The sequence below is a fragment of the Danio rerio genome, chromosome 21 (genome assembly GCF_049306965.1).
Source record: "Danio rerio strain Tuebingen ecotype United States chromosome 21, GRCz12tu, whole genome shotgun sequence".
NCBI classification, from domain to species: domain Eukaryota; kingdom Metazoa; phylum Chordata; class Actinopteri; order Cypriniformes; family Danionidae; genus Danio; species Danio rerio.
The window spans coordinates 42,042,501-42,070,000 of NC_133196.1; the positions used below are offsets into that span (position 1 = coordinate 42,042,501).

A 27,500-nucleotide genomic window follows, 5' to 3' on the forward strand; every position below is an offset into this window, starting at 1 on the left:
TTAAATAATTGTGATAATTTTGTACAATATATATATTTTTAACAGTTTGCAGAATACAATAGTATTATAATGCAAATTGCTTCAGAAAACAAATATATTATAATTATAATTTTTCTCTTGCACTATAAATGGGATCTTATAAATTCACTGATCAAAAATGTTGATATATATACATACACACAAACAAACACACACACACATACACACACACACACACACACACACACACACATATATATATATATATATATATATATATATATATATATATATATATATATACACACACACACACACACACACACACACACACACACACACACACACACATATATATATATATACATATATATATATTACAGTTTTTGTTCTATTTAATACATTTTATTGTTGTTTATACATGCAGCTCAAAGTGAAATACAAGATATATAAGTGTGTGTGTGTGCTTGTATATATGTGTATATATGTGTGTATATATGTATATATATGTATATATGTATATATATATGTATATGTGTATATATATATATATATATATATATATATATATATATATATATATATATATATATATATATATATATATATATACACACACACACACACACACACACACACACACTTATATATCTTGTATTTCACTTTGAGCTGCATGTATAAACAGTAAAATGTTTTAAATAGAACAAAAACTGTCATATTATGAAAAACTGTAATATTGTGAAATAACATTATGTGCCTCACGAGGGAAAAAATAATCTTTATTTGTGTCTGTTTTCGACATGTACACATAGACTTGACTGACAGCAGCAGTTTTGGAAGGGCCAGGTTCTGGGTGAAGGAGTTGCAGAACTGTGAGGAGGTAAAATTTACTCGTACAATCTTGAAGAAGCACAAATCTTTAAGGACAAATTCATTGACAACTTATTTTGTTCCCAGCACTGCAAAATATATCTATGTGGTACCAAAAGTGACCTGATTGAGGCGGACCGAAGCACGCGGCAAGTAGACTACCATGATGTTCAAGACTTTGCAGATGGTAAGTATGATTTTACCTTTTAGCTTACTATTGTAATAAAAATTGTAATAAACTTAAAATTGTAATAAATCAGCACTAAACGTTTCTTTGCAGAAATAGGTGCACAACATTTCGAGACGTCCAGCAAAACAGGAAAAAATGTTGGTAAGTGAGACTGGAACTTCACTCATCTGTAACATGCACCCGAGTTTCACTTCTTGATTTGTTTTTTTTTTTTTTGTATTTTCCACCTAGATGAGGTGTTTCAGAAGGTGGCTGAAGATTTTAGTAGCTGTGCTTTAGAGTTCATGCAAGGTAAAACTTTGAAAAACTTTTATGGTTGTGTTAAAGGCACAAGTCTATGATGCTAAGACAATTGCTAATACGCTACAAAAAATACAAGCATTTCAGTGCAATGACCTACACAGTGTGGTGTCCTAACAAGACATGATGTGATAAGCAATTTCGGTTTGTCCACACCACACGCGACCAGTGTTGCTAACTGTTTTGCAGGGGAAGTTGCTAAATGCTGGTTAGTTTGTTGCTAATTATATTATGATGTCACTGTGCTATGATGTATTCACAAATTGTGAATATGCATTGAGTGACTCAAATTGTGTATACATACATACACACACATATCTATATCTATATATATATATATATATATATATATATATATATATTAGTGCTGTCAATCGAGATTAATCGCGATTAATCGCATTTAAAATACTGAAACTTGTAATTTTGGCTATTCAAATGTAAAATTAATGTAAACGCAAGACAAAAACTTTTTTTTAAATCAAAATATAATTGTTTATTAGAATTAAAATTCAAAATATAATTGTTTAATTGAATTTTTGTTTAACTTGTAACACAGATTTCTTCATGTAAACAACATACCCACAACAAACCATCAAGATCCTGGCTTGACAGCCATATTTATTACAGAAATTAAAACATATATATATAACTATTAGTATGGATAGTATTGGTAAGGAATACATCATTCGAGAACACGTGATTCAGGTTTCAAGACATTTACATACATAGATATGCAGGTTGTCGAATTTATGTGTGCTTGAATGCCTTATTTCTCTTTTTATATTTCTTACAGATTTATTTTATATTAACACAGATTTTTACAGTAATGATGGAAACACATTAGCTACTTTTTGTTTATGATCAATACTGTTGTAATAGTGTAATAAAAGTGTAATAAAACTGAACAACTAATATAATATAGTTTATTTTGATGAGTTTTATATCTTTAGTTTTGTACCTTCACAGAGGAGAAGGGGGTGGATCTCGGGCAAAAGAAGGACTCTTATTTTGACAACTGCTGCCATAACTGACCTGTCAGAGGAAAAACTGCTGTATCATATGGTGTGATTTGGGATGCCTGGAAGCTCACAGATTTTTATACTCCTCAGTGCGTCAGCCGGAGTGTTTGGCTTTTCTCCTTTTTCTTTGCTGTGCAGTAGGTTGAGATTGAGTATTTGAAAATGAACTTTCTTCTTTGTCAGGAACGCTTGTTTTTTTGGCACCTGAGAATCTTGACTGAAGCAAATATCAAAAAGTGCATGGCAATCTATTTTACCAAAAAGGAAAGACACAAAGAGAGCTTTATGGGACAGATGCCATTGCATGGAGATCATCATTGCCAATTTTCACAAACAATGCCTTGAGTGATTCACCTTTTGTCATTTAAAGTTCTCCATTTATAGATGTTTGATCATCGCAATGTTTACACCTTTCATTTATCACACTCTACTGATAATAGTCCACACTAAACTGGAGCCATTTAAGTTGCGTTTTCCACAGATTTGAAACCAGTTTATTTATTGTTCTTCATGAGTCATTTTGAATTCAATATCTGGAAGATTCAGCATAACCAAGCGCTTCATGTAGTTTGCAACCTTGAATAATGGAGCCCAAAATTTCCTGCATCCTGCTGTCTATTATTTGCAGTTTACTGATCTGTGCCACGTTCCAAAAGCAAGTCAATATACAGCATTTGATGAATGTGACGTTAATGTTTACACTCTTAATTTTATTATTTAATTTTACCTCAAGGGTAAGATTTTGTTAACCGGGACACTAGCTTGTCTGTTGTGATCATGTTTGTGCGAACTTTGTACATAGTTTGCTTTCAGTTCAAACTGTGCCTGTATTAAATGTGACTTAAAGAGGCCTGTAGCTTAAAAAAAACAAATGGGGTTCTTGTAAATGTTGTATATTTCCCTCTCTGTCATTCCAGAGAGATCCTGTGCTCTTGTCACTGGGCATCATGCAGATGTTGAGTAAATGTTGCATTTTACTGTGAGGTTGTGTGAAGATTACCATTTAAGGAGAAAAATCTCATACAGCTGTTGAATATACAAACAATTTTTACCAGTTTTGTTTGAATATATCAAAATATTGTAAGCTAAGCTAATGATTATATTTGTGACTATAAGATACTGGAATAAAAAAACAATAGTGGTAATCACTAACAGGTTGTTGTAAATAAAAGCAGAGCTTTTTAATACCACGATATACGAGTACGGTACACTCAAAAAGTGACATTTGCTATTTCTTCAAACTACTTATGCAAAATGAGCTAAAACGACACAATTCTTGAGTTTTTTTTTTTTTTGGGACAACTTAATTGTTTTATGTTCAATCCATCTCAACTTGTAATAACTTATACGTTAACTTAATTTCTTTTTGTTGCCCCAACACAAATTATTATAGTGGAACCCAGTGTTATTCTGTGTATAACGATCGAGTAAAAATAACCCGGATAACTAGTAGTATGACAACATTTAAACAACTATCAGAACTTTGTCAAGCTGTAATCTCTGTTGTCAACCAAATTCATCCAAACCTGAACTTCAGTATTTTCCCAGACTCACTGCAGCAGCTTCTTCACTTTCTCTCTGTTTTATAGGCCAGTGGTTCCCAACCTTTTTCTTTGGGGCCCCCCCCATAAACATATACAAACATTGGAGCCCCCCCACCATATAAATACACACGCACGCACGCACACACATATGTACTGTGTGTATATATATATATATATATATATATATATATATATATATATATATATATATATATATGTGTGTGTGTGTGTGTGTGTGTGTGTGTGTGTGTGTGTGTGTTTGTGTAATATAGTAATATGTATAGAAAATATTAATTAATCAGTTTTAACTTGTCTTGGCCTTCAATAAAACCAAAATTTAGGTAGGCTTTGTCATACTGTCTAATCTTCGCCTCTGAAGAATCACAGCATTTACGTTTGTCTGCCATTTTTGTTTTGATTTTGCCTTTATGACACGTTGACAAGCAGATTGCCCGAGTGAGCAAAATTTAAATAATTATTTAAAGTTATTTATTTTAATTATTTTCACTATTATTTTGGTATTTGTGGCATGGGTTTAGATTATTTTTTATTTTTGGGCTGCTCGATTTTGGGAAAAATCATAATCACGATTATTTTAGTCATAATTGTAATCACGATTATTCAAAACCATTGCCAGTTAAAGTCAAAATTATTAGCGCTCCTGAGATTTTTTTTTTTTATAAATATTTCCCAAATTATGTTTAACAGAGCAAGGAATTTTAACAGTATTTCCTATAATATTTTTTCTTCTATTTGTTTTATTTTAGCTAGAATAAAGACAGGTTTAAATATTTTGAAACCAATTTAAGGTCAATATTATTAGCCCCCTTAAGCAATATATATTTTTGATTGTCTGCAGAATAAACTACCGTTATAATGACTTGCCTTATTACTCTAATTAAGCCTTTGAACTGCACTTTAATCTGAATGCTTGTATTTTGAAAAATATCTAGTAAAATAGTATGTGCTGTCATTATAGCAAAGACAAAAAGAAATCAGTAATTAGAAATGAGATATCAAAACTATTATGTTCAGAAATAAGTTAATAAAATATTCTTTCCATGAAACAGAAATTGGGCAGGAAAAGGTTTGCTAATTTTCAAGAGGGCTAATAATTCTGACTTTAACTGTATACATACAGTTATTTTCCACCCTGCAATGGAAAGAGAAATAAATACAATAGAATAAAAATATGAAACAAACTGTGCTTTAAGCATCTTCACTGTAAGAAAAACACTTTAGCTACAGCATTCCTTCAGTCAAGAGCAGCAAAGGTTTTCTCGTTATGTTTGTTTAATAATAATAAAAACAGGTGACAGAAGGATTAAAGCGCGCTGTCTCTTTAATGGTTTCTCTTTCACGTCTTTTGATCCTCAACTCGTTTGTTTATTACACAAATGAGTGTTAATGTAAATAATCACTAAACACCGCGTTTTGACACCTATTTGACCATTAAAGCGTTCACGTTAAGATGACTTTAGATGTCTGCGCTCCTCTGCTCGTCTCAGTGTGTGAATGAGACCGAATGCTGACCGGCCGCATGCTTCTGACTGCGTGATCGTGCTGCACACACACATAAGCTCTTTCGCGCTTTTAAGAGCAACACGTGTACAACTGTGCCGAAATATGATGCAATAATCATTTATCTCGATTAATGCTTTTTATAATCGTTTGAAACCGAAATCTAAATCGGATTTTCGATTAATTGCAAAGCCCTTTATAATAGTGGACCATTTTTATGCCTTTTTCTACCTCAATACTTATCCTCTCCCTCAATACTTATCAATACTTATCCTCTCCCGCGCCCCCCCTGTGAACTCTGGCGCCCCCCTTAGGGGGGCGCGGACCCCAGGTTGGGAACCACTGTTATAGGCCACTATATGAAGGCTTTTTGGCTATAATATGTCACAGTTTGCTTTATTTTGTTATCCTCACTTACATAAATGATCAATAATGTCGTGTATTAAATATGTTTCTATTATATTTTGGGTTGACTATAGTTATAAAGTTTTTGGACACCCCTTCAAATCATTAAATTGAGGCGTTGCAATTATTTCAATGGCCAAAGGCGTATAAAATCTAGCACTAGGCATGCAGATGCTTCTACAAACATAAGTGAACGAAGGAGGAGCTCATTGAACTGGGTAAATGCACAGCTAGCGTTCTTCAGCCAATGGTAAACTTCCGGTGTATGTTACTGTTTTCAATTTTTTAAGGTTCATTTTACTGAATTGGCTTCGTAAAGTAAGTAAAATGCATTTATTTAAATAAATTAAAGCAAATTAAAAGTTAAAGGTCTGTTTGCATATATCCCAGTCATGTGTGGTACTGCGGTAGGTTGCCATTGCTGAAATTTCCTTAAATATTTAACTGTTGGTGATATTAAAACACAGTAGAAGCAAATGGGAACATTCGAAACAAAGCAGGCCAAGTAAAACCACAGAGTTTTTTTGTTGTTGTTGAACATTTTGACAGAATGAGAACATTCCCTACTGAAAAAAACAGCTTAAACCAGACTTAGTTGGCTAGTTTAAGATGGTTGACCAGGCTGGTTTTAGAGAAGTTTTGGCCATTTCCAGGCTGGTCTTAGCTGGTCAGGCTGGGAGATGGTCAGCTAAAACCACCTTGACCAGCCTAGCCAGACTGGAAGCCCAGCCAAAACCGGCTATGTCCAGCTTAACCAGGCTGGTCAAGCTGGATTTATCTGGTCATTTTCCAGCCTGACCAGCTAAGACCAGGCTGGAAATGTATGAAAACCAGCCTGGAAATGGCCAAAACCCCTCTAAAACCAGCCTGGTCAACCAGCTAAAACCAGCCAACCAGCCTAAGCTGGATTTTCAGCTGGGTTTTCACAAATAAAATGAGCATTTTATTATGTATTATTATTTAGCTTATTGAACTGGGTAAATGCACGGCAAGTGTTGTTCAGCCAATGTTAAACTACAGTGTATATGACTGTTTTCAATGTTTTAAGCTTTCTTTTACAGAATTGGCGTTGTAAAGTAATTAAAATACATAAATATTAATAAATTAAAGCATTAATTTTGTTGTTCAAGCGTAAAACAAGATGAAAGACCCTGTAAACGCAAGCACCATTAGTAGCAGCAGGCTAGCATGAAAACTTATGACGGCAAATCTATGCCAAAAATAATCGAGCACACCGGGGATGTTTACACGCGAGGAGAAGTGAACCATTAGAAGATTACAGACATTCACGTGAGGAAACTAGTGCTTGTGTGCGCAGGGGATGTTCATGCACACGCTAAACTGATCCACTTCGAGTAAACAACCACTCTTGAGCTTCAATCCCAGCTAAAGCTGCGGTCACACTGGACTTTTCCATTCAAATGCACGCAAATCCGTCAGATCGGAAACGCAAGCACCTGCGACATAGTTTTGCAGGTTGCAAAGTTCAAGCTTGGTGAACTCTGACCTGTGAAATCGCATCATATGATTGCGTGAGACCAATCGAGGATCACATCAAGACTTCTCTGGACAGAAATTTAAATTATGGGCCAATTGCTTTATTTTTAAAAAGAAAAAAAAGGCTAATCATCTTGTTTAATCCCGCCCCTTTTTGCAGCGCTGTACTACAAAATTTCCCACGCTCAAACTCTAGTGTGATCGCAGCTTTACTTTCAGTAAGGGAGAATAACCAATAGCATAAGTGATAACAATTAGACCAAGTCCTGCCCCAAGACTGAAAAAAAAAACACAAAAAGTTTTGCGCAGACAGAGAGAAGAGCAAGCGAAAACTGATCGCGCAGTGTATATCGTGCGCACAGATGATAAGGTGCTTGTGCGGGGGTTTACAACAATGGTCTCAAACTCAATTCCTGGAGAGCCGCAGCGCCGCATACTTCAGCTCCAACCACCTCCAACTCACACCTGCTTAATAGTCTCTAGTAGTCTTGCGCACCTTGATTAGCTGGATCAGCCGTAATTGATTAGGGTTGAAGCAAAACTGTGCAGAGCTGCTGCCCACCAGGAGTCGAGTTTGAGACCCATGGTTTACAATGAGCTCACAAGCGGCGGTTTCCTCATGGTGGATCAGTTCAGCGCATGCATGAACATCCCTTGTGCCCGCGTGAGCTCTAGTGTGTGGGTCTGTAATCTTCTTGTGGTTCACTTCTTGCACGTAAACGTAAAATACATTTCCATATTTAAAAGACATGGCATTATGCGGTGATTTTTGTCCAGTTCGATGCACACTTTATATCGTATATCAATCAGGCAATGAAGATCACTAACCTTTAAAGAAATCAGACCTTAAACGTGGCAATTTTGTAATGGAATCACAGTTCACTGGAAGTGCTTGCGCTGGCTGGCTGAAACTTAAAAGTCTGTGTGCGTAAACCCCATTCAAGCGTGGTACTGTGATAGGTTGCCATTCCTGAAATAACATTAATTATTTAACTGTTGGTGATATTAAAACAAAGTGGAAGCAAATGGGAACATCAGAAACTGATTGGTAAGTCACGTAAGATCACAGAGAATTTTTTGTTGAACATTTTGAAAGAAATTTTCACCAATGAGAACATTTTTACAAATAAAATGATATTTTTTTGTGTAACTTATCCCTTTCATAGACAAATGAAGAAAAAAAAGAATGCAACAAAGAACTTTTAATTTACAAACTGTCGATTCCGGTTGACATCGGATGTGGTTCCTGGTTACCATAGTAAAGCCGCTGTTTTGACCCCGTAAAGATGGCCGGTAAGGGAACGTTTTTGGGTTCGAACTCAAGTTTTTCTCCAGATGGAAAGACTCAAGGATTTAAGTCCGCATCAGCAGACACCTCAAGGTTTGTCTCTCTGTCAAAGCCGCAGCATGAGCTCGACGGATCGGCGCAGGCGCAGATCAGCCGCTGCTTTAATAAACTCAGGTCTCTGAGCCCGTCTGACAGCGCCAGTCTGAAAACTGAGCTCAATTTAATGTTCGACGAGCTCATTTCAGAAAACTACAGCAGCAGCAACCATGACAACATCCACCCAGAGGTATGAGCATATTTATACTGCTTTTATTAATGCCTACCAGTTAATTAGACAAAAAAACACATTAAAAATTCTATAGTAGAGTGTTTCCCAACCCTGTTTCTGAAGGCACAGCAACAGTACACATTTTCAACCTCTTCCTAATCAAACACACCTGACTCAGCAGAACATAAGAAGAGAGGAAGACATCCAAAATATGTACTGTTGGTGTGCCTCCGGGAACAGGGTTGGGAAACACTGCTGTAAGTTAGTAAACATTACAGTGTTTTTGAACCGTACTATAATAAAGTCTGTTGTGGTAATTCTGTTGTTGCTGTGGTATTACCACAACTGTAGTAATGTAAATAAATGACTGTACAGTATACATTTTTCTATTTTATCTGTATTTTTTTAAATGCAATTTATTCCAGCTGCCATTAATTCCCAGCTGCCATTACTTTCTGTTTTAATTTGGGTGCTACTATTATTGGTTATTCACACTATTTAAACTAAAGGGATAGTTCAACTCAAAATGAAAATGTTGTGATTAGGGCTATACAATATATCTTTCCAGCATCAATATGTCAATGTGATCATTCGCAATAGTCACATCCATAACATACACAATGTTGAGTCTGGATTCATTCATTCAATATCCTTTGGCTTAGCTCCTTTGATCAGGAATCGCCACAGTGCAATAAACCGCCAACTTATCCAGCATATGTTATACACAGCGGATGGCCTTCCAGCGGCAACCCAGTGCTGAAAAACATCAATACACACTTATTCCCACTCAAACACTACAGCCAATTTAGACTGTGGGGGAAACCAGAGCAGCCGGAGAAAACCCATACCACACAGGGAGAACATGCAAACTCCACACAGAAATGCCAACTGACCCAGCGGGGGCTCAAACCAAGGACCTTCTTTGAGGATAGATTATAATTTATAATTTCGCAAATATTTTTATGAGGCCTGTGTGAGGGTGTAAAAGCATTCAGGCCTATGAAATTGTACTGTTTGACAAATGAATAACTTGAATTGTTGATAAAATTAAGTCTATACAGTATTATTTTACATTGATTATTATTCAACTACTGAATACCTGAATACAATTTAACTCCTAGAAGAAAAAAAAAAGTTTATTTAATCGGTATCTTTTTCTTAATTGAATTTATCTACATTTGTAGATTGTTTCTAATGTTTTATGCAGATGTACTCCCGTACAGGATCATACCAATCAATCTAAAATGATAAATTCTGTCCAAATAGTTATTCAACTCATTTAGTGAGATTGTATTTATAGCGCAATATACAGTCAGAATTATTAGCCCCCGCTTTGAATTCTTTTTTTCTTGTTTAAATATTTGCCAATCGATGTTTAACAGAGCAAAGACATTTTCACAGTAGGTCTGATAATATTTTTTTCTTCTGGAGAAAGTCTTATTTAAAACAAAAATACTATGGAAGTCAATTCCTGTTTTTTTCCAATTTCTTCAGAATATTTTTGTTGTTGTGCCTGGAAGGGCATCAGCTGTGTAAAACATATGGCAGAGTAGTTGGCGATGCATTCCCCTGTGGCGACCCCATGATAAATTAGTGACTAAGCCGAAGGAAAATTACAAAAAAATTCCCTTGTGTTAATCAGAAAAAAGTTGGTTTGAAAAACTCAAAAAAGTTTGAATTAAGTGAAGGATGAGTAAATGATGACAGATTTTATAATGCAGCATATTTTTGCCAGTGTTTTTGTTAATTAATGTGTTTGGGGATACTTTCGTTGGAATCTAACAGTGTTTATATTGAAAATTATTTGTAAAATCCTAAGTTTATTTATTTCCACTTTGACCAATTTAATGCACCACTTGTAAAAAAGAGAATTGACATATCCCAAATTTTACAACCAGTATTGTTATACAGTACATTCATGTGCATGTACATGTTTTTGATAGGTTGTGTGTGAGATTCTGGTGCAAGCAAGTCGTCTGGTTCCTCTAAGTCAAGAACATCTCATCATCAAACTCTGCCAAATGATTCATCAACTTCTAAACCAGCTACAGGTATTTACCATAGGGTTGGGTTAAATGGTCAAAACGCATCATGTTAATAATCTTGTATTTTTTATATCAGTAGATGCAGATAATTCAATTTCTTTTCATTTTGAAGGCAGATATTTTCTCCTGAGTAAAAGCTGTTTAAAAAAAGGACAATTGTTAAATAAAAGTACATTTTATTGTCAGTAAACATGTCAACCAGATGAACCTTTTAGAAATCTAAGATCAAAAGTACTAATAATGCTAAATGTTTATGAATTATTTGTATTTTTTATGAATGGATGTAATTTTAGGTTATTGAGTAAAATGATAACATCTGTAAAAAATTGTAATATTTGGAAATTAAAATGTAAATACCTAAATATTGCCAACCATAATCATATGTAAAACCACACATATAGCACCTCATTACCATAGGGTTTCAATGATAATTGTTTGAAAAATGAAAAACGCTAATATGAATGCACTGAGTATACATACTAATGCTATTGCTTAATAACAGTCACTGAATTGTTATATTACATTTATTCAATCTGCATTAATAATATGATGAAATGAATATTCCCCCACCCAGTCATTTCCCAATATCATGTTACAGTTACAGGTAAATACGTTGATCCTGCTTTCTAACTGGATTAATCATGACACAATATTTCTCTTGTATGTCAGTGCTGAGTTTACATCCTAATATGCAGTGATTTATTTAATTATTATTATTTTTAAGTTTGGAAAAAAAATTAAAATCCCATATGCGAAACAGACTGTTTTAACAACTAAATGCCATTGGCTGCTTTTTTAAAGGGGGAGGGGCTACTTTGTTTTGCACTGTTTTCATTTTACTTCAAGTTACGTGACACATCAAACACAAGGCATATCACATACTAAAAGTGATACTGCACAAATTATTATTAATAAAAATGATTACTTATTATTGTTACTGACACGATTCTAATCAAGGCTTTCCTATTCCTCTGAAAAAAATCTCCTGTTTTACTACTAACAGATAATAGTGGATGAACATACGCTTGATGTTTTGGTATCGTACTGCTCGCGGGCTCTGCGGACATGCAGTTCATGGACTCATTCAGAGGTGCTGCTTGCTCTTTCGTCACTGGTGTATGGCAATGGATCCAAATGCCAAAGGGTAAGAATTGCTGATATGGAAGCTCTCTCTTTTTTTTTTCTGGATGTTTTGTTTTATATTGTAATTAAATTTAAATTTTTAATCCTTCCAGTATCTTCCAGAACTTCTTGGACCAAGTGGGGTTCTGGTTAAGTATGGTGACCCCAAGCAGCCAGACATAGAGTTGCGGCGTTCAGCTGTGCATTGCATTGCTAATCTGTGTCTCAGGTCAGTTTTTGCAAATGGCTGTTATTTCAAAAAATAGATTCAGATAAATGCTGGAAAACACCACACAACAACAAAGTGCTCAGCGCCGCGACAAGGCATGCACATAATAGTTGTAAACATTACAAACCAGAAGCCCACATTCGAATGTTATTTGATATGAAACTATTTAGATGGCGCTCTGTGGTGAGACAGAAATATGAACAGTATCCTGAGTCGTGGCTGGGCGCCGCGGACAGCTACCGACTTGCGGCATTGGTGCGTGCACACTGATAGAAATCTATGTTTAGAATTGACACTTCGCTAAGCCACACCAAAAAACCTCAACCGTAGCTACGCGCAGGGGCTCTGTCAAGCTTTCGAGCGAGGGAAACAGGCCAAAGCTTTGTGCATATGGATTGTGCAAATCTGACACCCGGTAGCCTAAAAGTTGGGACAGGGTTGTGGCATTTTTCCCTTTTCAAAACCTAAAACCCAAGGGGAGAAATGCCAGCGTAAATCAAGCTATGTGAGGGGCGCTAAAGGAGCGGAGTTAACTTGGTCTTGTTTTGATATTTCTGACATATTCAGTGATAGACGGCCATAACTCGCACATCTCTTACCTCAAAAAGATCTAAACTGTGTTTCCTACAAAAATACAAAGCAGGTTATGTTTCCCAGCTGTCTTTTTCTTTTTTTGCACTCGATATTATAAGCATTGCTCCCAGGCCCGGAGTGGGACTCCATTTCAGCCCTGGAGTTTCAAGCCTTAGTAGCCCACCTCAGTTCCCGACTGATTATATTAAAATAACGTCATTTCCAATTCAGTTTCTAATGACACGATCACGTCTTTTACAAGAAAACAGCTGCTTTAGAAGTTGAAATGTTCAACAACCCAAACAGTATTATATGTCTTAACAATAAAAATGAAAAAATAAATTATATAGGTAAGGATCGAACTCGGGTCCTGCAGTGTGGTAACGCATCGTGCTGACCACTGGACCACAATGGCGCTGTTGTTAAGGATCGTCTATTGATGGCTTAATCTTTTTCTCCCCTTTCTAGATTTCTGATCAATTTAAGTCAGATTTATTAATGTAGTGAATCATCTGATTTCCATTGAGCAGGTGTAATATTCATTAATATTAATTATTCGAATTCTTATATTCACTAAGCTGCCGCTGTTTGGGGTCGAATAATAGTTACATCATCATTAACCTGCAGGCTGCATTTTGCTCACGGGGCTGCGAGAAAATAAATAAAAAGTGCGGAGCTGCGGCAAAATAATGAATAAAAAGAGTGAGACTATGGTCAAATAAATAAATAAATGAAAGAAGTGCGACTGCTGAGAGTGCAAGCAGCTAGGGACACCAGCTCTCGCGGCCAAAAAACGGAACGGCCCACCGGGAATTCTCCCGGTCCTCCTGATTAGCCAATCCGGGCCTGACTGCTCCGTTTAAGCCCTCGCCATAGTAGTCATACTAAAAGCAATCATATTTCCATCTGTTTCAAGCTACGAATATTTGAAATTACATATCAACAGAACAAAACAGAGATATGATCACAATCTGAGCACTTGCAATCAATACTTTACCCGCAGCTGTTTTCGGGTAATTTATAAGCCTCGATGTCCATGTCACAGCTACAATTAACTGATGTTTTCATCTGTGTTTTGAAGATCGTTGGTGACGATGTTATACTGGGTTAGTGTCTACTTTTATATTTGGTTTTAGATTACTATTCGCTGGTAGGGAAAATCTATTTGTTCACTTCTGCTATGTATACTTTGATTTGCATTTCAATGTATTTATTTATTTCACTTAACTGCAAATATAAGTAAAAAAATAAAATAGAAACAGTATAAAGAGCACACAAACATACGTACAGACAGGTATAGGTGTACATTGTTATGGGTAAATGATGTTAATATTCGACACAAATCCATCAGTTCCGTCTTTCTGGCTGCTCTTTCTATGAATGAATGACGTAGAAGCACTGTCCATGCGTGTTTCCTCGTCGGCTAGTAACGCTATATTTCATTGCACAACTGCTCTTTCTATGAATGAATGACGTAGAAGCACTGTCCATGCGTGTTTCCTCATCGACTAGTAACGCTATATTTTATTGCACAACTATAGTCTATCAGGCTTTTTGGCTAAAAAAGAGAAATCACGGTTTAATTTGTTATTATTAGATTATTTTTAAATGTCACCTCTCCTGCTGCGCATGAACTAAGCTGTTGAATGTTTAGCTGATTAGGCGACTAGGCTACCCTAGCTTCAATTTTGATTCAGTTATTATCTAATCGGTTGCCTGTTATGTCGTGAATATACCCCTGTAATGCATACTGCAGTCCTTTTTTTGTCTGGCTTTTTCTCTCCTGTTTGTCAAAAATGACTATTTATATCCCTGGCAATTTCTGACACCGGCGCATACATGTTATAATACATGTTGCAGGCACAAAAGCTTGACAGGTGTAGCAACAGTAACTAAGGAGGGTGGGGCTTAGCGAAGGGTCAATTGGAAAATACATGGCGCTGCGTGACGTGTTGACGAGCGGCACATCTGGTGTGCGATCCCCTTTACAGTCTGGAGGATTCAAGTGCACAAACACAGATAACAGCTCATGAGAAGATCACTTTACTTCCATTTTTTTTCGTGAGGGAGGGTGTTTGTGCAGATAAGCTTTTTCTTTTAAATTTAAATATTGCTAAATCAATTAGAAACTCCTTTTTTTTTGTTTAAAATTTAAAATACAAAGAAAAATTAGCAACAATAAAATAAATATATTTGGTTTTATTGATATTTGATGTAAAATTAATTCAAATTTTTTTATTTATTTATTTATTTATTTATTTATTTATTTATTATTCAAATTAATATTATTTTGGCCTCCCTGTAAAATATGATGATGATGACAGAAGAAGTTGTGACTCCTGTATGCTTAGATTATTAAAGGTGTTCACTACATGTTTGGTATGATTTAATGAAATTAGTGTGTAGTTGCACAATTAATCATTAAATGTTGGGTATCATGTACTTGTATATCAGTGGTGTGAAAAATTATTTGGCCTTTCACTGATTTCTTATTTGTTTGCATGTTTGTTACTGATTTTTCAGATTGTCAAACAAATTGAATTGAAGGTTTTTATTATTAAGGGAAAACAAAATGCAAAACTACATAGCCCTGTGTGAAAAATAGGTAGCCCCTCGACAGTTTTTAACAGACACAAGCACAGATTCGAGTCCACATTTAAACTGTCGCATCTAACAAATATTTTAGAATATGGAAAATCGTTTGGTTACTGAACCATTTTCCTGTATGTTTGTTTGTGCAAAATGAGACGATTAACAGAACATTGTTGTTTTCATACATTAAATAAAACACTCACAGTCCTGTTTTTCATCAGTGCTGCATGAAAGTTGACTTTTAGTCAGACACAAGTTTTTCTTTTTGTGAATAAAAAGCTTGCCACTATAAAAGCTTAATCTCTCATTTTTAACCTTAATTAGCAAAATAAATCATTTTTAATAAGGATTGTAGTTATCATATTTCACAGATTATTAAAACTTCCGCTGTTTTGATAGTAAAGTTGCAGTTGGTGTGAACAGATCTTCACAATTAATTAAATGTTTGTTTTTTTTATAGTGTTCCTTCTCAGCCATATTTAGAAGAGCCGTATAAAAGTGTGTGTTACGGAATCCTCCTGCGGACACTACAGTCCACCAAGCCTCCAGATGTGGACGACATTGTCTTCTGTACGGTTAGTACTGCATCTTTAACAGATGCTTCTGTAAGTCAGGGCACGTTCACATGAGTTTAGATCATGCCAGATTTATTAATCAAACCTCTTTCTGTTGGTCAACATGGTAGGTTCATGTAGTAAAACATGAGGTGAATCTGAGTGGGGAAATTTTTTTTACCCTTTAAACCCTTCCGGCTGAAATTATTGGATTTCACGCACAGAATTGAGCAGAACAGCAGTAAATGTATGGTTCCAACAGCGTTATGAGATTTCTGATATGAAAGTTCTGTTGCACACATTGAAAGTCATGTTTTTTAAATTTATCTTTTTGTCCAAATCACGGTATATAAAGTATTTTTGTTTGTTGGATTAATTTGTTTGAGATGTTTCACACCTATTTGAATGGTTTGTTTATTTTTCAGCTCTGTTTTATTCCTTTCCCACTCATCACCTTCAGCAATTTAAATGGATAGTTCACCTAAAACTGAAGCTTTACTCACCCTCAAGTGATTCCAAACCTTTAGGAGTTTCCTATTCCGGTTAATTGCAAAAAGAAGATATTAAGATTAATATTGGAAACCTGTAACCATTGAATTGCATAGTAGGAAAACTGAATACTATTCAAGTCAATAGATGTCAAATGTTATTTCCTCTACAATTATTTTTGGGTGAACTATCCCTATCAAATGCAGTAACCAGGGTTGGGCCAATATTTTAACAACTTTAAGAACTTTATTGGCACTGGTGGGGGCACTAAGGCACTCGGCCTGCAGCCTCGTGTCAGCGCATGCCTCCCACCAGTGCCGATATACAGTCATATCGCACTGCTACTCATGTGATATTGCTCATTTATATATATATATATATATATATATATATATATATATATATATATATATATATATATATATATATATATATATATATATTATTGATGCTCAAAAAAATCGATTAACCGTTAACCGAAAGGGTGCGTTTGTGACCGATTAATGCTATCAGTTAAACGATTAAAATTATTATTTTATATATTTTTAGTGTGACTGCATAAGGGGCTGATTGAATGCGCCTTTGCGTTAAGAGGGGCATCTTTTGCACGCGGCTCATCACAGAGCAGCAGTTTGTGTTGTCAAGACAACTAGAACTTTCAAAGAGCTTGGTTTCCGCTACATTCATTCTTCCATGGCCGGGACCAAAATGCATCCCTCCACGGCTACATTTACCCTTTCAAAACGTTCAGTTATTGTTGTTGTTTTTAATAGCAGATTATAATCGCATCAAAACGTATTAAAAGGTAAGTGGATTATAACAGCGCAAACATTTCTGTAACCGTATAGTGCTGTGCGCTATTGTTTAATCCTTTGGGGTTATGTGCTGACTGACTGACTGGTGCGCGATGCGTGAGGCCAGCAAACATGCTGAAGCTTTCAGTTAAGATGAACACAGTTTCTATAGTTATACTTTATTTAGAGATAAAGGTATATGGCTCTGCATATAATCACTCTATCTTGTTGGAGTTTATAGCCGTTTCGCTTTACTTCAGGACGCATTATTGCCGCTCTGAAGGTCTAATCGCTGTTTGAAGTTATTCAGAGCTGTATGAATGTACAAATCTTGAATATCACGATATTATTAAATATTACAATTGTAACAACATAGACAGCAACACTTTTGCACAATCGATACCCAGCTGATTCAGTCGTTTCATAAGAGGACCGCGCTTCTCTTCTTTTTTCCTTGTCAACATAAAGGCAGTGAGGTGTGCCTCGCGTTTTTGGAATGAAAAAAAGCATGTTAGCTGTGGTCGGCCACTTGTTTTACTGCAAGACATACTTAACCTTGCGGGACGATAGCGTATAACCCGTGCCTACAGACACATTTGCCAAAGAAGCAAAATGGAAGAAGAATAATGCTGTTTGAAACAGACGTGTTGATGCCAAAAAACGCTGATGTTGACCTGGATCTGCATCATAAACGCAACAAATAGGCTTTACCTTTTATTTTACAGCTAATAAAGCATGCATGCACATTAATGCAATATCATATTTAAACAACACAACTGTTTACAAAATTTCAACATATGCGCGCGTTGTTGTTGTCTTTTCATCACGCAGCGCGCATTTGAACCGCGAGGGAGAGAAAGGAAACCATCAAGACATATTCTTTAAAATAATGATTTCTAATAAAAATGTAAAAAGGTTTTGTGATTATAATAATAACAGCGGGGCATTAAATAAATGCATATTTTCCGTGGAGCGAGCGATTTGAGGAAGTTTGCTATTTTATTTGACGGAAGACAAAAATATGATTGGAAAATAACAGCCTATACCGGTTGTTAAAAATAATCAGTCAGTGTCGATTTGTAATATAAATTAATTATTTAAGTGGAAAATAATTTAGGGCAGTCCTATTTATTTTATTCATTTTATTTAGATTATTCTGCTCTTCTGTGCTAAACACTGCAGGTGCGTGAAAATGCTCTGTTATGTTCTATTATTAATATGCTAGCATATAAAATAAATCAGTATTTTAAAATGCAATATTTAATGTATCAGACACAAAATAGTCACGTCAATTTGTTTAATATAAAATTAATAGTAATCTAACCAGTTAACCGTTAATAACCGATTAATGCGCGGCGGTTGTCGGTTAGCAAAATTAACCGAAATGAGCATCCCTAATATATATATATATATATATATATATATATATATATATATATATATATATATATATATATATATATATATATATATATATATATATATATATATATATATATATATATATATAATGGTTTTAAAATGACAATTATATAGTTTATTGCAATATATTTTGGTTCAATATTGTACAACAAAATTTAGATATGGTGACAGGCCTAGTGCTGTCTACATGTTTTGCGAATATGAAGTGTTTAAAAAAGCTTGTCACGCAGATGACATAGGGAACCACTGACCTAAACCCTTCCCTAAAACAGGTATTTCAAAAGGAAATGTCAAAGAAAAGACCACATAGTTTACATTGAATTAGTAAGCTAAGGAATAAAACTTTCCACACCAGAAAAATTGCCCAAATGAAGATAGATAGGTGAGGCAAACATATTTGATTGCAGATCTTAGACACCTTCAAGTTTTGAAGTATTTATTTAGTGTTGTGCAAAGAACTGCTTAAAAATAAGGCTTTATTCCTCAATAATATGTCCCTGTAAAATCATCAATGTGAAAACAAACTAAAGCATTTGAGTCCTAACTACTTTTATAGTGTTCATTTTACAAATAAGACTAGTCATAGTATGTTTATTTTATTTTTTATCAATACATAGTCATAATTATATATTTATAAGCACAAAACAGGGTGACACGGTGGCTCACGGGTTAGCATTGTCACCCCACAGCAAGAAGGTCGCTTGGGTCAGTTGGTATTTCTGTGTAGAGTTTGCATGTTCTCCCCGTTTGCAAGGGGTTCCTCCGGGTGCTCCAGTTTTCCCCACAGTCCAAAGACATGCATTATAGGTGAATTAAATAAACTTAATTGGCCGTAGTGTATGTGTGTGTAAATGTGAGCGTGCATGGGTGTTTCCCTGTACTGGGTTGCAGCTGTAAGGGCATACACTGTGTAAAACATGCTGGATAAGTTGGTGGTTCATTCTGCTGTGGCAACCCCTGATGTATATAGGGACTAAGCTGAAGGAAACTTCGGGATTTCCTTGCCAGATTTTGTCAAGGGTATGTTAAATTACATTTTAGTGGTTTCCAAAAATTTAGGCTGAAGCGCGTATTTCTTATGAGCCCGAGTTATTCACTATTTTTCTTGTTCACTGTCATTTCACTGCTTCTTCTGTTTCAGTTATTGCAGAGTGCCCTGAAGGGGATGCAGTATTTTCTCAATGGGGGGAAATGGAAGGCCGTTCCAAACCAGGATCTGGGTGCTTTATTGGCTGTGCTCAAAGTAAGCATAGGTTTTTATATCTATAGATTTACAAATTGCGCAGGGAAGCTAATTTCCACCTCAATAACCTTTTTTTGTAATTCTACTCTGAGCTCAGTCACTAAACTGCAGTTCATTCCAATTGTTAGGAATGGTTTAAACATGTTCTAACACATTTGCCAAGGCATGTAAACACTTGATTGCAATGAAAACTGAAACTGGAAAATTCTGCAATATGTATTGTCGAGAGATGGTATAATGATTAATGACACACTAAATGAGCTGTTCTTCTTCTTTCACATACTGTCATGGTCTAATCCACAAATGCTTTATTGAGATGCAGAAAGGGTTATTTTTACGGCTTCAGGGGTGTACATGATGACTGAATTTTCATAAGCTGTCTGTTGGGGGAAAAAAAGAATCAAAATTTTCTGTATCTTTACATCTTTACTGTATATTGTCTCTTTTTTTTATTTATTGTAATCTATCAATATAACAACATACTCATCCTCATGTTATTTAAAACCCATAAGACTTTTGATCGAAATGGCTTTATGGGAAAGAACAACATGAGGGGGAATAAATGATTACTGAATTGTAATATTTAGATGAACTAATGCTTTAATACCACTTTCAGTCTACTATTTTTGACTTTTACAACAGTAACTGTGTCAGATCATGTGATATTTTTGACCGTTAAATCCATGTTGAGGACAAGAAATGTCACGTTTTATCTTGCTTCCCTTATTTAATGATGTGTGTGATGTTAGTCGAAATGAATGACTAACATCTGATACAACAGCATAAACAACTATAGCTAGAATCACCTCAGAACGTTTTCCTGACTCTAGTTTCTCAACTAAATACTGTAAAGGCTGGTGTATTGTTTCCAAAGTTTCATTTCATAATTGATATCAGGTCATTGTTGTTTATCAGCACTACTTCAATGCATCAGGCTGGTATTGTGAAGTCTGAACTTGTCATAAATGTGCTTACAAAAGAAAGAAGCAGGAAAATTTGCTACAAGCAACTCATGGTTTTGTATTCTAACATAAACATCTGCATGAAATCCAAATGTACAATGTTTATTTTGTTAGCACACTTTGATAATCTGAACTATTAATCAGTGCAAGTTAATCTACTGTTAAAAGCTACTGTATTTTTGGAGGGGGGATTTTTATTATAATTTTTTTGTACATAGTATATCTATTTGCTTCTGCAGTTCTTTTATGATCATGTAATTTGGACGGCTTGAGCGAGATATGCTTAACCAAGCCCCCTCCAACTGAGTGCAAAATAAAACCCCGCCCCCTACTCAGTATTTTGTTTTAGTTGGAAATACATTTTACTAAAATAAAAGTCTGCAGCAACTTGAGATTCATGCAGACTTAAAGGGCCCTATCATACACCCAGCGCAGTAAGGCGCAAGATGTGTTTCCACGATGTGTTGCTATTTTTAAACCAACTCTACCTTAATTTTCCCATTTTCCGCTACGTTATTTAAATAGCAAATGTATTTGGACCACTTTGTGGACTAATGGGTGTTTCGGTCTAAAAATGAGGTGTATTAAGGCGCATTGTTGGCGCATTGTTGGCGCATTGTTGGCGCGTTGCTATTTTGAGGAACTAAAATAGACTGATCAATAGACCAATTGAAAGCACATCTAAAGTCCAGCGCTAGTTGGTTATTGGTGTTAGTTGTGCGCCTCGCTTACACATTGCTTAAAACACGCAGGATGTACAGCAATACACGTATCTTTACAAATGAAAAAGAATTAAAGGATTAAAATATTTTTTAAATTATCGCTTTCTACATAAATACAAAAACTACTGCCTCCATGCCTTCATCTCAGGAGGCTTTTTTTTTGGTTTATTCATGACAATTTGCTTTTGTATAATATTTTTATTAGTAGTAGTATTTATTAAATGCATATTTATATTTGTCTTATAAAAAACCACCTTAGATTTGCCCACCTGTCAGATTTTGCACCACATGGAGCATAGCATGTGTATTTGGATATCCAGCGAACTGTTCATTTATTCATAATATCGAAGTTATATTAAAACTGAATTTAGAAATAGTTTTAAAACAAATCTTTGTGCTTAACAAACAAAATTTGTTATGTAGGCTAATTGATGTCTGTGTGTACAATTCCTTATCCACGATAGAGAGAGATTGAAAGTAAATGCCAATTGGAGGAGGCTCATTTTCTCATTCTCGTGCTGCAAATGGTCTGTTTAACTGTTTTCTTGCTATTGAAGCACTCAGTTTTTCCACTTACAAAGTCTGCCATGTATATAGCAAATGTGCCATGGCGCGACTCAACTGACTCTTAAAGGGAATGGGAGATGAGACTCTTGATTGGTTTATTCTCAAAACACAACCAGAGCTTATTAAGAGAATAAGCTCAACGCTGTAATACCATGCACCATGGCGCAGAGCTTATTGTTCTGTCTTTAAAATAGTAAGGGCTCTATTTTGACGGTCCATGCGCAGAGCGCAAAACGCAGGGTGCAAACGCTTTCAGGCGTGTCAGATCGCATTTTTGCTAATTAAAGGACGGGAAAATCCCCTTTGCGCCGTGGCGCATGGTCTAAAGGGTTGAGTTTATTTTCTTAATGAGTTATAGGTGTGTTTTGAGAATAAACCAATTAGAGTCTCATCTCCCATTCCCTTTAAGAGCCAGCTGCGTTGCGCCATAAGCGCATTCGCTATTTACAGGACGTAAAGTAAGTCTAAGTGGAAAAACTGAGCATTTCACTAGCAAACAGTTAACAGTTTTTTTAACAGAAAACTGTTAAACAGAGCATCTACTGCGTGAGAATGAGAGATAATGGATCTACTTTCACTTTCGCTCTTGGATAGGAAAACCTTTACGCACAGACATCAATTAGTCTATAAATAAATAATTGCATTTGTTTATCGCAAAAATTAGTTTCAAAACTGTTTCTAAATTCAGTTCTAATTTCCAGCAAACGAATAAATGAACAATAATAATGAAGTGTGCTCAAAAACCTGAGTTATATCCTAAAACACATGCTGTGCCCCATATGGTCTAAAACCTGACAGGTGGACAAATCAAAGCTTGTTTTTAATAAAACAAATATAAATATGGATATAATAAATAATACTGCTAATAATAATAACATTATACAAAAGCAAATTGTTCTGAATGAACTGAAAAAGCCTCCCGAGATGAAGAAGACATAAAAGCAGTGATTTTTCATATTTATGTAGGCTAGAAAATAATATGTTTTGTAATATTTGAATCCTTTATATTTATATCCTATATCTATTCTTATTATATCCTATATATATCCTTAATATTTAATTTTTTTCATATGTAAAGATATTTGCCTATTGCTCTCTTGTGTGTATTAAGCAGTGTGTAAGCGAGGCGCAACTCTGCGCCGGAGTTTAGACCGGGTTTGTTTTGGTCTAATGAAAAATCTATTTTAGTCTCTCAAAATAGCAAAGCGCCAGCAGTGTGCCGCAGAACGCCTTCCTTTTTAGACCAGAACGCCTATGGGGGCACATATGAGCGCTAATGCATTTGCTATTTAAACAGCGTAGCGCAACGCCTCAAAACGACTCTTGCGCCAAGCTGAAACTACCAAAAGACTATTGCACCGCGCCTAGCGCCACATTGCACCGGGTGTATGATAGGGCCCTGAAAGTGTATTTGGACATGCCCTTAATGCTTTTGCGCCCAGCTCTTCAGACCTTGCGCCTAGATTGTTAAAATAGAGCCCAAAGTCTGAGTGAAGCAGATTTTATATCAGTATGCTGATGTACTTCCAAATAAATCTGAATGTTGAGTTTGTTTTTGTTTTGTTTTTGTGCATCATTTCCTCTAACTAACGGTAGGAGCGGTATGGTTAAGAATACTGACGTTAACAGAATGGACCTCCGCTCCAAACACACAAGCAAATGCTCAGAATTTGATTGACGATTACCAAAACATTTGTTTTTAGTGGATTAACTTGGACTGAGTAATTGTTCACCTAGAGAATAACAAAGTGCACTAGTAAAATACACATCGTAAATTGAGTTTATTCTGAATATGATCTATTTTGAAGCATATTTCTGTGGTATTTTCATTCAGATGAAATTTCATTTGTGGGCTTAACATGTACATCAACCTGGTCATTTTATTAATGAGTTCATCCAAACTGTTTGGATTCATCAACAAAAGTTGTGTGTGAACGGAGGTACTTATAACTTTCTCATTGTTCTTGGCAGAGATTCATGTTCTACGGTTTGCCAGGAATAAGTGTGGAAATGCCGCAGGTATTGTACCCTGCTCCTCTCCCTCAGTACGAGACCATTCCTGCTGTAAAACCTGAACCTGCACAAGACACACCTGCACAGAAAAAGACTGCTGCGGTAGGTCATATGATGGTGGCACTAATTTCTGACGGCAATCTGAAAAACAGTACTGTTTTATCAAAACACAAAAGTAATCTTACGTGTGGCACAATTGCTGGCAGGAAGTTAAAGGAACAGTCAACCTTGTTTTGGAAATTGGCTACGTGGTGTCACGTGGAATAAAAAAAAGTTGTACTATTTTGAATACATTCAGCCAATTTCTGGGTCTGGTAGAATCACTTTTAGCTTATTTTATTTATTTATTTATAATTTTTAAACGGGAAAAGATTAAAAGATAATCGGGCCTGACTCAGCATGAATGCAGTTTTTCAGCAGGTTCCTGCTCTGCAGAACATAAAAACATCTCATCCATCAACACAGTACAAACAATCGCCAAACATATAAAATAAAGAAAAGCAGGCTATTATCTCAGAGGCTACAGCAATAGTTGACCATCAGATGACGAACGTGATTTTTATTTATTTATTTATTTGTTTATTTTTAAAGTCTCAGTGGGCGAGGCAGTGGCGCAGTAGGTAGTGCTGTCGCCTCACAGCAAGAAGGTCGCTGGTTTGAACCTCGGCTCAGTTGGCGTTTCTGTGTGGAGTTTGCATGTTCTCCCTGCCTTCGTGTGGGTTTCCTCCGGGTGCTCCGGTTTCCCCCACAGTCCAAAGACATGTGGTACAGGTGAATTGGGTAGGCTAAATTGTCCGTAGTGTATGAGTGTGTATGTGAATGTGTGTGTGGATGTTTCCCATAGATGGGTTGCGGCTGGAAGGGCATCTGCTGCGTAAAAACTTGCTGGATAAGTTGGCGGTTCATTCCGCTGTGGTGACCCCGGATTAATAAAGGGACTAAGCCGACAAGAAAATGAATGAATGAAAACGTCTCAGTGTTGGTATTGTTTTCAGATGTTGTAGGATCTCATTCCAGGCTTTTGTGAATACATAAACGATAATGGCAAACATTTATTTGTTACAGATCTGGTGGAACGATCAGTTCTTGTGTTTAGTTTTGGTACCAGAGCACATAGGGCTGCTGAGATGGTGCTATTTAAAATTTTATAGTACAGTTGAATCCCTTTGTTCATATTGTAGTTTTGAAATGTTAAAGCATTAGAAAGTGATAGAGCAAAACAGTGATGTGCCTATCCAGAAAGTCTGTTGTGGATCGTAGATCTTAGCTTGTATAAATAATAGAATCTGATTAGACCATTAGCATCTTGCTGAAACACCAAATAATTTTGATAATTTTCCCTTGTAAAGTTTGATAATGTGTCTCCTAGCCAGATCAATCTTAAAAACAGCCACCTTCATTTTCCGTCAGGCTTAGTACATGATTTAGCTACAGAAGGGTCAAGCTTTAAATAGGAAAATATGGAAAATGTAAATAGGAAAAGACTTTTGAATTTTTTTGAGCAATAATAAATTGTTTTAAATAAATTGTATTTTATTTAGGAACAGTTGATTGAAAGTCTATGCACTTAAAAAAAGGAATGTCATTTCATTCAAGTAGAAATGCTTGATCAGGTTTCTATTTACTTATTGTGCTCACTAACGCCCTCTTGTGGGCATAGCACACAGTACAGTACATTTCCCTGTAAGATTAAGTCAGTGGTGTCCAAACTCGGTCCTAGAGGGCCGGCATCCTGGAGAATTTAGCTCCAACCATAATCAAACACACCTGAACCATCTAATCAAACTCTTACCAGATATACTAGAAGCTTCCTGGCAGGTGTATTGAAGCAAGTTGGAGATAAACTCTCCAGGTTTGAGTTTGGACACCCCTGGATTAAGTATTATCTTTAGAATTCAAATTTAGCTTATATTTAAGAGAGAAATTCGAATTTAGGTTTTTGACCAAATTTATAAGCCCTAATGACCAAGACATTAAAATTTGCTTTTGCATGTGAAAAAGCTTTTAGAAAAAATCTGAAACACTGAAAATTCTCCTTTTTACAATCAATAATTTCACTCAAGTGTTATGACAGATGGAAGAAGATATCTGTCTAGAAGAAGTTCGAGTGGCCAAATGATCTATAAACACCATAGTTAGTGAGTGTCACAATGTCTACAAAACTACAATCACATAAAGAAAAAAGCTCTATTCAAATTCCAAAACAAACTCAAGTGTCTTCAGATTTATTGTGTTCACATTGTGTTTACATTATTCAACCCTTAGTAATTAACTTTTTGCTCAAAATATGAACACAAAAAAGTGTTTATTATCTTTTTATTAAATTTTTTGCTCAAATAGTATCACGCTTACATCTGATACATATCAGAGATCATCCATCTGGATGCACTCATAATTATAAGCTCACATACATCCACTTTTTCTTTTTGCTGTATAAAATAATACATAGGAAAAAATGCATTTAAAAAAAGGAAGAGAAAATGGAAAAGAAATGATCAGCTACAAATTAACTTTAAAGAAAAAAAAAAATTACATGTAGGGAGTGATATTGCATCAGAACTAAAAAAATCGTTTAGATCTATGAGATGTTGTGTAATTGGTAAATTCTTTCCCTTTTTTTTTTTTCTATTTTCTGATTTTCAAATGCTGTAATTTGCTCCATTTTATACATTTCCATGGTAATTTCCAGCCACGCATTTAGGGTAGGACTTCCATCCTTTTTAATCATTTACACTAAGGGTGGCAATCATTTTGACCACACTTGTATATGTCTGAAGTACAAGTCGAGAGGTAACCGGTAAATCATACACCTACTGCCTTGATTTATCAGAGGAAGTTAAAACTCCTATTTCTCCTTCAGTCTCAGCAGAAGAAGCGAAAGTCTCGGGGGAAAGGGAAGAAAGGTGGAGGTGAAGGCAAGCAAGATGGAGAAGCTGATGATGTGTCTGCTGCTGGTGGAGGAGATCAGAGCGGTTGGTCTCATGGCTCTCAGTCCTCCATGTTAACTTCACCATCAGTGGCGACGCCGCAGCTTTACCCATCCTGGAAGAAATGCAGCTCGGACTCGGAGTTCTCTGATCCGGAGGGAGGAATGCAGTCTAAACTCAGGTTTGACCATTAATGTCAGAAGAACTTGCTGTCATTATTAGGTCAAATGAAACATTAACTGGCAGCAAATGAAAAACGCTTGTTTTATGTACAGGTTTTTTTAAAATAACAAATACAAATGATTTATTTTTAAGTGTCCAATGACACTTATTCGGATTTGATATTTTTGTTTTATTTACGTTAT

At 35.6% G+C, this 27,500-nt stretch overlaps 2 protein-coding genes across 2 annotated transcripts in view; both read left to right on the top strand.

Moving 5' to 3' along the window:
- Window positions 1-3,507, top strand: part of rab24 (RAB24, member RAS oncogene family) — a 7,845-nt gene extending 4,338 nt beyond the window's left edge. Inside the window, exons 5-9 of the mRNA NM_001029970.2 lie at window positions 792-859; window positions 937-1,036; window positions 1,130-1,180; window positions 1,271-1,330; window positions 2,306-3,507. Coding sequence (NP_001025141.1) covers window positions 792-859; window positions 937-1,036; window positions 1,130-1,180; window positions 1,271-1,330; window positions 2,306-2,370 — 344 coding nt within the window. The 3' untranslated portion in view covers window positions 2,371-3,507. The remainder of the gene's footprint in view (window positions 1-791; window positions 860-936; window positions 1,037-1,129; window positions 1,181-1,270; window positions 1,331-2,305) is intronic.
- Window positions 3,508-8,605: 5,098 nt separating this feature from the next.
- heatr6 (HEAT repeat containing 6) overlaps window positions 8,606-27,500 on the top strand; it is a 50,267-nt gene continuing 31,372 nt past the window's right edge. The window contains 8 exon segments of the mRNA NM_001114313.1: window positions 8,606-8,899; window positions 10,825-10,932; window positions 11,930-12,070; window positions 12,162-12,277; window positions 15,903-16,017; window positions 19,843-19,944; window positions 24,167-24,310; window positions 27,069-27,316. Coding sequence (NP_001107785.1) covers window positions 8,612-8,899; window positions 10,825-10,932; window positions 11,930-12,070; window positions 12,162-12,277; window positions 15,903-16,017; window positions 19,843-19,944; window positions 24,167-24,310; window positions 27,069-27,316 — 1,262 coding nt within the window. The 5' untranslated portion in view covers window positions 8,606-8,611.